The sequence below is a fragment of the Rhinoraja longicauda genome, chromosome 20, assembly GCF_053455715.1.
Source record: "Rhinoraja longicauda isolate Sanriku21f chromosome 20, sRhiLon1.1, whole genome shotgun sequence".
NCBI lineage: Eukaryota > Metazoa > Chordata > Chondrichthyes > Rajiformes > Arhynchobatidae > Rhinoraja > Rhinoraja longicauda.
In genome coordinates, this window is record NC_135972.1 from 9,460,159 (window position 1) to 9,473,150 (window position 12,992).

The 12,992-nt window shown below is 41.7% G+C and overlaps 1 protein-coding gene across 1 annotated transcript in view; it reads right to left on the reverse strand.

Moving 5' to 3' along the window:
• Nucleotides 1-12,992, reverse strand: part of LOC144603358 (V-type proton ATPase subunit S1-like) — a 37,373-nt gene that overhangs the window by 20,842 nt on the left and 3,539 nt on the right. Inside the window, exons 2-4 of the mRNA XM_078416507.1 lie at nt 12,362-12,488; nt 12,196-12,264; nt 2,476-2,657 (exon numbers count right to left, since the gene is read on the reverse strand). Coding sequence (XP_078272633.1) covers nt 2,476-2,657; nt 12,196-12,264; nt 12,362-12,488 — 378 coding nt within the window. The remainder of the gene's footprint in view (nt 1-2,475; nt 2,658-12,195; nt 12,265-12,361; nt 12,489-12,992) is intronic.

A 12,992-nucleotide genomic window follows, 5' to 3' on the forward strand; every position in this document is an offset into this window, starting at 1 on the left:
ATTTTCAATACGAAACATTTCAAGCAATATGAAGCACAACATTTCAACTTTTCCCTGGGATATTTTGAATTGAATGCTGTGTCTCACAGTGGCTGTAAATACTGTGAGAGAGTCAATCATGGATACAGGCACGAGATGAAATGCAATGAGTGTGGAATGAAATGTTCTCTTTGTGATTTTATAAGCTGAACTTTCTATATTTGCATTTTCAGAACTCAAAGAAATTAATTATTTATATGAGGCAAATATTAGAAAGGTCTTGGTTTTATTACAGTTCAGAAGAGGATTCTGAAGAACATCTTTATTAAACATGGTAATGGTGCACAATTAACATTGATGTAACGTGGGGGAAAAATCTGTAACAGCTCTTCTTCAGAAAGATGCATGTTTGAGTCATAATCATAGAGTTATACAGCACAGAGACAGGCCCTTCTGCCCAACTCATCTATACTCATCCCCCATACTTATCCCCATCTAAGCTCATTCCATTTCATAGGTTCACGTTATAGGAGCAGAATTAGGCCATTTGACCCAACAAGTCTACTCCGCCATTCAATCATGGCTGACCTATCTTTCGCTCTCAACCCCATTCTCCCGCCTTCTCCCCAAAACCCCTGACATCCGTACTAATCAAGAGTCCATCTATCTCTTCCATATGAAATATCCGTTAACTCGGCCTCCACAGCCTTCTGTGGCAATGATTTCCATAGATTCACCACCCTCTGACTAAAGAAATTGTCAGGGTTTGGCCCGTCTCACTCCAAACCTATCCTATCCAAATACCTGTCCTTTTAATCTTTTAAATGTTATTATTGTACCTCTTTGCCAAACATATTTGGTGCGATGTAAGTAACAGGACATCATTGTGCATATTAAAAGAAACTGTTCAGACATCAAGGTGGCACGGTGGCACAACGGTAGAACTACTGCCTTACAGGGCCAGAGACCCAGGTTTCATCCTGACTACAGGTCCTTTTCTGAACGGAGTTTACACGTTCTCCATGTGACCTGTGTGGGTTTTCTCCAAGATCTTCAGTTTTCTCCCGCAAACCAAAGATGTACATGTTTGTATGTTAATTGGCTTGGTATAAATGTAAAACTGTCTCTCGTGTGTGTAAGATAGTGTTAGTATGCGGGGATCGCCGGTCGGCACGGACCCGGTGGGCCGAAGGGCCAGTTTCCGCGCTCTATCTCTAAACTATCAAACTAAAAATTTAATTTGTTAGTTAATGATGAGCAACATTCCAGTTTGTCAACTGGGGATTATATAATCAACACGAAAAATCAATCGTATTTAAAGGAATGAGACTGAACTAGAGTAGGTGAATGGAGGACGAAAAACAACTGATTCATGAGCTGTTTAAAGGATGTGGTAGCTCTAAAAAACCCAGCAGGTTATCACAGGAGTGCAGCAGCAAATTGCTAAGTGTGATCATTGATCAGCGCAGTTAAGGAAACATCTACTGAGAAAGCCCTCATTAATTTTATCAGGAGGAATGAAAGTCTAAAACCAACATAATTATTATCATCTTTTTTGAAAAAACAGCATCATTAACAGCAAAGAATGGACCTATCAACTTGAAAATGTGTAAAGGAACAGTGATAATTTTAGATATAAGGAACGGCAGATGCTGATTTACAACAACAAAAAAGACACAAAGTGCTGGAGTAACTCAGCGAATAATTATTTATTTATTTATTTATGTATTTAGATTTTAGAGATACAGCGCGGAAACAGGCCCTTCGGCCCACTGAGTCCGCGCCGCCCAGCGATCCACGCACATTAACACTATTCTACACACACTAGGGACAATTTTTACTTTTTTTAACTTTTACCCAGCCAATTAACCTACAAACCTGTACATCTTTGGAGTGTGGGAGGAAACCGAAGATCTCGGATAAAACCCACGCAGGTCACGGGGAGAACGTACAAACTCCGTACAGACGGCGCCTGTAGTCAGGATCGAACCTGAGTCTCCGGCGCTGCATTCGCTGTAAGGCAGCAACTCTACCGCTGCGCCACCGTATTATTTCTGATATAGGGCTAATGAATCTGAATACTGGAAAATTTTGTATTTTTCCTAGTTTTGGGGTATATTGTGAATATTTTTGGATAGTTATCTTCATAAATAAGACTTCGACCATCAGAAGATTGTATTGGGATTAAAATGAAAGGGTAATGTAGGGAATTCTATTGACTATGGGATTGCTTTCTCAGGTTTGAAATCTTCCAACGTTATCTGTTATTGACCAAATTCAGATGAAAAATTATAAAGTGCATAATTTTCATTCAGTTCAACATCTTGGAAGTCAGCAATGCACAAGTTTATTTGATGGCATAACACTTAGTTTCAGTGATAATGAAAGGCGTGAAGTCATGGAATAAGTCTATAACAGTATTTACCAGACATTTCATTTAATTTCATGTGGATATGAATGTATCATTCAGATAAGGTGAATTATTATAACACGTACCGATCAACAGGTGCCAACTTTACTACAATCAGGTTTGGTTTTGAAGGATCCATTTCCAGTTCCATCTTATGATCAAGGTCATTGTGTATTTTGGTCCAAGTTAGATTTTTCTTTAGATATTTTATGGCCCTCCAATCTACTGCTGGCAGAACCAGGGATGAGTTTGAAGTTTCCAGGAATTGCTGGAAAGGAAATGCATTTCACTGATCAAACTCAGATAAAAATCTGTACAAATCCATTGCGCTTTAGACTTTACTTTAGATAAACAGGTCCTTCAACCCACCGAGTCCGTGCCGACCAGCGATCACCCCGTACACCAGCACCATACCACATACTGGGGACCATTTACAATTTTACCGAAGCCAATTAACCTACAAACCTGTCAGTCTTTGGAGTGTGGGGGGGGGGAAACTGCAGCACCCGGAGCAAACCCATGCGATCACAGAGAGAACGTACAAACTCCGTACAGACAGCACCCATGGTCAGGATTGAACATGGGTCTCTGGCGCTGTAAGGCAGCAACTCTACCACTGCGCCACCGTGCCACCCAGTAAAGCAGGTATTTATTTTACAAAATGCTGGATGTAACTCAGCGGGTCAGGCAGCATCTCAGGAGAGAAGGAATGGGTGACGTTTCGGGTCGAGACCCTTCTTCAGTCTGACCTGCTGAGTTACTCCAGCATTTTGTGAAATAAATACCTTCGATTTGTACCAGCATCTGCAGTTATTTTCTTACACCCAGTAAAGCAAGGTGATGTGGTAATGCTAAACACCCAGTCATGGATTAAGACTGAGATTTTGTCTGCAAAGAAGCATGATTTATTTAAAAAATTCAATTAGGCCAATGAGAAAAAATGTTCAATTTCACAATTAGCAAGCAAATTGGAGTTTATCACATTTTAATGCAGGTGGAAGAAAAGGTGAGAAATAAAGCAACTCGGCTAATATTGGAATCTGTTCAGAAATATTTTATTTTATTCATGTGGAGAAATAATTAGGTAAATTAATTTAATGTAATTTATTTTTAGAAATTATTAATTATTATATTTAACAAAGTAAGAAGAGGAGAGGGACATTGGTTCACCGAAACTGCTCCAGTACATCAAGCATGCGGGCTGGCCATTTTGAATAATGGCGCCTGCATGTGTAATATATGCAAAAGTAATTTCACTGTGCAGTTGCATATGTGACTAATAAAGCACTATTAAACGATTAAATTACATTTGATTCATCCATTAAAAATATAGCAAACCAATGCAAAAATGGATAAGTAAACCTTTGCTTTGTTCATTTGGCCCAAAGCATTGTAAAAAATGAAGATTGGTGTATTTATACATGAGTATCTTATGCCAGGAAATGGTAAGAAACTGTGTCCCAAACAATTAAGTTAAGATAGTCACAAAAAGCTGGAGTAACTCAATGGGTCAGACAGCATCTCTGGGTGACGTTTGGGGACTAGACCTTTCTTCAGACTGAAGAAGGGTCTCGACCCGAAACGTCACCCATTCCTTCTCACCAGAGATGCTGTCTGACCCATTGATCTACTCCAGCTTTTAGTGTCCATCTTCGGAAGCATTTGCAGTTCCTTCCTTCAAATAAGTTAAGAAATGGGGTATTTTAAAATATATTAACAGATTAAAGTCGCATTTTAAAAGATACAATAACCTTCAGTGACCTTAGTTGACCTTATTTGGTGGTCCTTCCAAACACCCAGATAGTTTAGCTCGTTCAAGTTTAAAGTTGGAATTGTTTTTACATAAAGTATGAGCTATTTAGAAATGTTAAAAATCGAACTTGTTTTCATGAGGTAAAACATTAGAGTAAGGAAAGAGAACCGAAACAAAAGGAAAGAAAATATAATCATTGGTCTGGAGGTAAATGGCTAGTTTCAAACAACTTAGTTTTTAGAGATACAGCGCGGAAACTTATAGGAAAAAGCGAAGATGGTTTTATATTACATTTTTCACATGCCTTTCAGTACTTTCAATGAGTTCTACAGACAATTAAGTACTTTGAAGCATAGATATTGTTGTAATTGTAGGACGTGTAGCGCCATCTAACGCCATCTAGCAGTATTGCATTTCTAAACATGAAGCATTGAAATCAGTAATCAGATTGTGTGATCAGAAGGAGCATGACCACAACTTGCAAATAGAGCATAGAACACACAATTCCGTGGCACTATAACATAGAAATAGCTCCTTCACTCACTCATAATGCCAATTTAAACTAGTTCCACCTACCTGCCAGCACATTGTCCCTATCCCTCTCCTCCCGGTCTACTCGTGTGCTTGTCTGAATGACTCCTAAAAATCACTGGTGCATCTGCTTCTATAAAGAGCTATAGCATAAATAGCTGAAAAAACATCTTGCAAATCAAGAACCAACAGCATATGATAAAGAATACGTCATCAGAAATAAGACCATGCTACTGCAGGGTCCCGACCCAAAATGTCACCATATCTGAGGGATATGGACAGGTGACATTATGGGTTGGGTCCCTTCTTCACACTAATTGTAGTAGGGAGGAGAAAGCTCAAAAACAGATTGGGGTGGGTCAAAGCCTAGCAAGTGACAAATCATTGAAGGAGAAGGGGGGGGGGGGGTTGATTGGGATATGGGTGGACAGAGATAAAAAGGAGACAAAGGAATGTGAGGCAAAGAAAGAAGAAGTGAGAAATGTGAAGCCAGAGGAAGGTGGAAGGGGATGGGGGGAAGGAGAAAGTGGGCTGAGATAGTGAGAGAAATAGATGTAAGCCCAAGTGGGGCAAAGAGAAGAGTGGGAGGAGGAAAAGGGAGCGTTATCCAAAATTGTAGAATTCAAACTGAAGTGAGAAGGAACTTTTTCATCTAGGGAGTTGTGAATATGTGAAATTCTCTGCCACAGAGGGCAGTGGAGGCCAAATCATTGGATGAATGTAAGAGAGAGATAGATAGAGCTCCAGGGGCTAGTGGAATCAAGTGGTATGGGGATAGGTTGGGCACAGGTTACTGTTGGGGATGATCAGCCATGATCACAATGAATGGCGGTGCTGGCTCGAAGTGCCGAATGGCCTCCTCCTGCACCTATTTTCTATGTTTCTATACCATTCGGATGTAAGCTGTCCGAGCGGAACATGAGATGGTGTTCCACCAGTTTACATTAGGCTCCACTCTGGCAATGGAGGCAGTCCAGGACAGCAAGGTCAATCTGGGAATGGGAAGTAGATAGCAACCGGGAGATCCAGCAGGCCTTGGTGAAACTGCTTAAATTCAACCTAAATGCCTTGATGAAGTAAGAGATGGCAAAATGTGTTTAAGTCTAAAATGATTCAATTGCGGGGGAAAAACATAGAGAAGCACATGAACAGAAATGATTCTATTTTGAGGAGGATGCTGCTTGGATCTGAAAGTGCATATTCACAAATTCATGCAGATTGCAGGGCAAGCCAATAAACTGACTAAATACATGCGTGCAATATTTGGTTGTAAATACAGGGGAATCGATGCAAAAAGTACCCATTCATTCTGAATCTTTAGGAGTCTTAGCTCAAGCCTTAGCTGGATATTAGATACAACTCTAATCCACTCAAAACTTCATCCTCAACATTGATGGTCTCCCAGTATCCACCTCACCTCACATCCGGAATCTTGGAATCATCCTTGATCAAACCCTCTCCTTCGACAAACACATCAAACACATCACAAAGACAGCCTTCTTCCACCTCAAAAACATTGCCCGTCTCCATCCATCCCTCTCCTCCACAGCTGCAGAAACCCTCATCCACGCCTTCATCACCTCCCGTCTGGACTACTGCAACAGCCTCCTCTATGGCGCACCCTCAAAAATCATCAATAAACTTCAATACATTCAAAACTCCGCTGCCCGTCTACTCACACACACCTCGATCCGTGACCATATCACCCCCGTACTTTATAAACTCCACTGGCTCCCCATCCCCCAGAGAATCCAGTACAAAATCCTCCTCATAACCTACAAAGCCCTCCATATCCTGGCCCCATCCTACCTGAACGACCTCCTCCACAGGCACACTCCCACCTGCACCCTCCTCTCTGCCGCTGCCAATCTCCTATCCCCCCACATCCGGACCAAACTCAGATCCTGGGGGGACAGGGCTTTCTCCATCGCTGCTCCCACCCTATGGAACTCACTACCCCAAACCGTTAGAGACTCCTCCACACTCACCACATTCAAAACATCGCTGAAGTCTCACCTGTTCAGTACTGCCTTCAACCACTGAAGGTCACCTCACCTTCTGTCTCCTTTCTCTGTTCATTTATTTATTTACTTATTTATCTATTTATTCATTTCCCTATGTTCTCAAAATCTCTGTAAAGCGTCTTTGAGTACATGAAAAGCGCTATATAAATAAAATGCATTATTATTATTATTATTAACTCTGGGCACCTGCACTGTGCTGTCTGTTCCGGGAGAAAACCGACGCGGACACGGGGAGAACGTACAAACTCCATACAGACAGCACCCGTAGTCAGCATCGAACCCGGGTCTCTGGCGCTGTGAAGCAGCAACTCTACCGCTGCACCACTCAAGAACAATTAGAGATAGATATTAAATGCTAACCTTGCCAGCAACACCACATACATAAGAATAAAATAAGTTTAACTTAATTAAAATTTGTGCACCAGTCTAATTGGATTTGCAGACTTTGCATTTTTTCCCCCATTATGTCCCTGTTCTTCAGCTGCTTCTGAATTGTTGTTTTCCATTACTGTGATTGAATTGATGCATCACCTATTAAGTCACAGTGAAGTCGATGCCATCTTGCTTGTTTCATATTACATGATTACTTAAAACATTCCTGAACAGAGTTTTAATTTGACTCCCTTTCAAATTAATTCTGTAGTTTAAAACTAAGTAAGTGTCTGATCGGTAGATAAATCAGAATAAAAGCTTCAAGTAAATTGGGTTAGGAAGGAGCAGTCGAAAACCCTTCCAGTAGTAATAATTGCTAAGATTCTTTTCTTTTCCTCCCCATTTTCCAATTGCAGTAAGAAGCTCCAAGCTAATTGACACAAAGGCATGCAGTAACACACCTGGTCCTGACTTATATGCCTGTGCAAAGTTGTTCCTGACTTCTATGCCTGGGCAGAGGTGAGCTGAAATGGACCAAGATGGTGCCCAACCCCGGAAACTATGTGTGTGCTGGCAACAGTAGCAGATCTACAATCACATATTACAATCGCTCTACACTTTTTAAATCTCTACTCCGACAGCAATATTTCTTACTTTAACTATGACTCTCTTAATCTCCTCTCAAACATTACTGGCTTTACCTCGCACTAAGAGCGGCACAGTGGCGCAGCGGTAGAGTTGCTGCCTTACAGTGAATGCAGCGCCAGAGACTCAGGTTCGATCCTGACTATGGGCGCTGTCTGTATGGAGTTTGTACGTTCTCCCCGTGACCTGCGTGGGTTTTCTCCGAGATCTTCGGTTTCCTCCCACACTCCAAAGACGTACAGGTTTGTAGGTTAATTGACTGGGTAAATGAAAAAATTGTCCCTAGTGGGTGTAGGATAGTGTTAATGTGCGGGGATCGCCGGGCGGCGCGGACTCGGTGGGCCGAAGGGCCTGTTTCCGCGCTGTATCTCTAAATCTAAATCTAAAAAATCTAAACCTAAATCCCTTATCATGTCTCTGCACACTGTGGATGGCTCGATTGTAATCATGTATTGTCTTTCCACTGACTGGTTAGCATGCAACAAAAGCTTTTCACTGTACCTCGCTCGGTACACGTGACAATAAACTGAACTGAAACTGAGATGCTGGCACATTTAACCTCTCTATCCACACTGGACCACCAGGATTGTCTAGGGGTTTAACTCAGAAAACTAAGCTGCAGGCCGGAAGTGAAGTCTGAAGAAGGGTCCCGACCCAAAACGTCACCTATCCATGTTCTCCGGAGATGTTGCCTGACCCACTGAGTTACTCCAGCACTTTGGCTCTTTCCTTCAGAAGCAATTCACATCCAGCTTCTCAGCTACTTGTCAGCTACTTGTCAGCCAAGGCTGCCATTTCTAATGTTGTCCCACCCATTCAATTGGGATTGACAACACAAAATAAAAAAAGATCAAAGAAGTGGTTTTCTTTAAAGTAGACACAAAATGGTGGAGTAACTCTGCGGGTCAGGCAGCATCTCTGGAGAAAAGGAATCGGTGACGTTTCGGGTCAAGACCCTTCTTCAGATTGAGAGTCCACCCGAAATGTCACCTAGTGCTTTTCTCCAGAGATGCTGCCAAACTCACTGAGTTACCACAGCGTTATAAATCAGTATTTGCAGTTCCTTCCTACACAAGTGATTTTCTTTATTATTATTTTAAATCTCAATGTTTTTCATTTTTATCACTTAAATGTATTTTAACGAAATTCATTATTCTAATATAATTTTTCATATTTTATTATGCAAATATATTTAACTGTTTTTGAATTTGTCTATTGACCCCCATTAAGGGGCGGCACGGTGGCGCAGCGGTAGAGCTGCTGCCTTACAGAGCCAGAGACCTAGGTTTGATCCTAACTATGGGTGCTGTCTGTACGGAGTTTGTATGTTCACCTTGTGACCGCGTGGGTTTTGTCCAGGTGCTCCGGTTTCCTCCCACACACCAAAGAGCATTTGACGGCACTTGGCTTATATTCGCTGGAGCTTAGAAGAATGAGGGGGGACCTCATTGAGACGTACAGAATAGTGAAAGGCTTGGATAGAGTGGATGTGGAGAGGATGTTTCCACTAGTGGGAGAGTCTAGGACTAGAGGTCACAGCCTCAGAATTTAAGGATGTTCTTTTAGAAAGAAGATGAGGAGGAATTTCTTCAGAGAGAGGGTGGTGAATCTGTGGAATTCTTTGCCTCAGAATGCTGTGGAGGTTAAGTTAGTCGATATATTTAAGGCAGAGATAGATAGATTCTGAATGCATTCAAGAGAGAGCTAGATAGAGCTCTTAAGGATAGCGGAGTCAGGGGGTATGGGGAGAAGGCAGGAACGGGGTACTGATTGAGAATGATCAGCCATGATCACATTGAATGGCGGTGCTGGCTCGAAGGGCCGAATGGCCTATGCCTGCACCTTTAGTCTATTGTCTATTGTCTATTCTTGATTAGTTCAGGTGTCAGAGTTCAAGGGGGGAAGGCAGGAGAATGGAGTTAGGAGGGCGAGACAGATCAGCCACGATTGAATGGCGGAGTGGATTTGATGGGCTAAATGGATGCACAGATGCTGCCTGCCCCGCTGAGTTCCTCCAGCAGTTTGTGCTCTGCTCAAGGCTTGAAAATATTTTTGGTTCCATTAGATCACAAAAAAGTCTAAGTGTCGTTGTAAAGATAGTGCGGGCAGCAGACATTCTGGCCCAATGTTATGGGGAGAAGGCAGGAGAATGGGGATAGGAGGGAGAGATAGATCAGCCATGCTTGAATGGCAGAGTAGACTCGATGGGCCGAAGGGCCTAATTCTGCTCCTGTCACTTATGACCTTATAATCTAATGTGCACCCTGTGATGCCTTGCAAGCCATTTTTCATTTCCTTACATGTAAATTACCCACCCTGATGTAAAGACTTCAGTCACAACTCGTTGCATAAGTGGAACTTGACCAAAGGAGAGGTGTACCCAATTACCCTGTGCCGCCGGAGTTGCTGATTTTAATGATTTGTCAAAGATTAGAAAGTTAGCTTATACAAACATTTCACAGTTTATGAATAATCGCTCCAGTCTCTGGTAGGTTGCATTTAAACTTGGATTAATTGTGATAAATCATTCATCTTAACCAGTTTTGGCAGTGACATCTGCTGCTTCAGAGACCAGAAACTTAAGATGAGAAAACTAATTTTCATTATTCATCATTATTTAAATGCTGAGTTCATGACGGTCTTATTCTGCCTTGAATAATCTCTTTAGGCGTTATAGACTTAGTGGTCCATGTATTTGATCAATGCTAAGAAAATTAATAGCTGCAATATAATCCTCTGGAGTGAGTTAGTGAATTAGACATGCAGTTATTCCCTCTCCTACAGAGCCACTCACAGTTATCTTGGAAGAAACTCACGTTGGTGTTATACTAAAATTTGCTTCATATTAAATAATAAAATCAGCTCTGACATATTCAAAATCAGCATTATACTTACTGAAAAGATTCTCATTCATAATATTTCCCTGGCATTCTGTGTACATGCTTTTTAAGGAACTGTGGCGGTGCCCGGGGGCTAGACCACTCCCTGGGTCATTCCCCTCGGCACTGAGTGGACAGGGGGGATTAGGCCACTCCCTGGGTCATTCCCCTGGGAACAGACTGGTCTGGGGCCACGGGGTTTGTTGGGAAGGGGCTTGAGTTTACTCGTGCGGGTGACTGAAGTGAGTGAATGTTCAGATACTGCATTAAAGTTATTGTTAATTCTTACCTGGCGTCTGGCCTGATTCCTGTCGCGTCCAGACCCGCTACAGAACAATGAATAGTTACTTGAATCTTCGCTTATAAACATCATTAAAGTAAACATATAGGAAGGAACTGCAGATGCTAGTTTAAACCGAAGATAGATACAAAATGCTGGAGTAACTTAGCAGGACAGGCAGCATCTCTGGAGAGAAGGAATGGGTGACGTTTTGGGTCGAGACCCTTCTTCAGACTGTAAACATGCCTGCTGGAAATGGTAGAAACAAAGAACTACAGGTGCTGGTTAATACCAGAAAGGACAATCTGGGTGCTCCCACATTACAAAAACATGCAGGTTTGTAGGTTAATTATCTTCTGTAAATTGTCCCTAATGTGTAGGATAGACAATAGATAATAGACAATAGACAATAGACAATAGGTGCAGGAGTAGGCCATTCAGCCCTTCGAGCCAGCACCGCCATTCAATGCGATCATGGCTGATCACTCTCAATCAGTACCCCGTTCCTGCCTTCTCCCCATACCCCCTCACTCCGCTATCCTTAAGAGCTCTATCCAGCTCTCTCTTGAAAGCATCCAACGAACTGGCCTCCACTGCCTTCTGAGGCAGAGAATTCCACACCTTCACCACCCTCTGACTGAAAAAGTTCTTCCTCATCTCCGTTCTAAATGGCCTACCCCTTATTCTTAAACTGTGGCCCCTTGTTCTGGACTCCCCCAACATTGGGAACATGTTTCCTGCCTCTAATGTGTCCAATCCCCTAATTATCTTATATGTTTCAATAAGATCCCCCCTCATCCTTCTAAATTCCAGTGTAGACAAGCCTAATTGCTCCAGCCTTTCAACATACGACAGTCCCGCCATTCCGGGAATTAACCTAGTGAACCTATGCTGCACGCCCTCAATAGCAAGAATATCCTTCCTCAAATTTGGAGACCAAAACTGCACACAGTACTCCAGGTGCGGTCTCACCTGGGCCCGGTACAACTGTAGAAGGACCTCTTTGCTCCTAGTGTACAGGTGATCGTTGGTCAGCACGGACTCGGTGGGCCGAAGGGCCTGCTTCCATGCTCTATCTTTAAACTAAACTAAACCAAATGAACGGATCTATACAAATGCAACGCGATTTTGTTCCCCCATTTTTAATGTTTTGTAAAATATCTGTCACGCGTTATTGCAATTTAATGGAATTCTCAGGACAGAAACGATGTTTTTGTCTTTATTACCTGAGGTTTACAAGTGTTGAATCATCAACTCCACTTACATTAGTTCAATTTCATATTCAGCCAAATGCCAACTAACTGCAGCATGGCCATATTTACCTGTACATTGCCGAATGTTTCATCATCTCCATTTTGGGGGCCATACTGTGTGAAGTCTTCAACACTAAGCTATGAAGCAAACAGAAAGGTCAAGGAGTACACATCGCAGCGCACTTAACAAAAACTTTGGGCATAAACCTTGATGTTATAAATAGCCTTCACTAACCTCATTCTGAAGAAACAGCACAACGTTCTGGGAACCTTGGTTAAAAATTGGTTTCAGGAATGTTTGTAGTTCCTCGTTTTTAATGATATGACCTTCGTGTGGTTTTTTTTCCAGATTCCATAAAGAGCTGCAGTATACACAAACCATTTCAAAAAGATGTTGTGCCTCTTGTAGCTATTATTAAAAAATGTACTTAAAATATAAATACAGTTCAATATAATGGAAAAGGAAGTAATTTTCATATTTCACCAGGAACAACAAAATCAATTACTGTTTTTACTATTAAAACAAATGCGCGTAGCATTTAATGTCAATATTTATCTTAATTTCCAATAACTTTCTTCAATTCTATCTGCATTGGAATATTAGTTGTTGAAAAGAAAATCTCTGGTCTTAAAGTTGCCAGGAATGTTTAATGTCCTTGTAATTTAGTGCCAGTATATTGTTAGGGATCTAGAAAAAGCTCAGGAGTTATCCTTTATTTAAATGCACAAGGCCCTTCTGACTTTTTGTGCTCAGAGGAACTAAGCTGGTTTAACAACTTTGAACTAAAGAAAGTTCCCAATTTGAAACATCATGTCTCCATTGTTCTAACAGATCCTGCCTGACCCAACAAACCCTTCTCATTTTC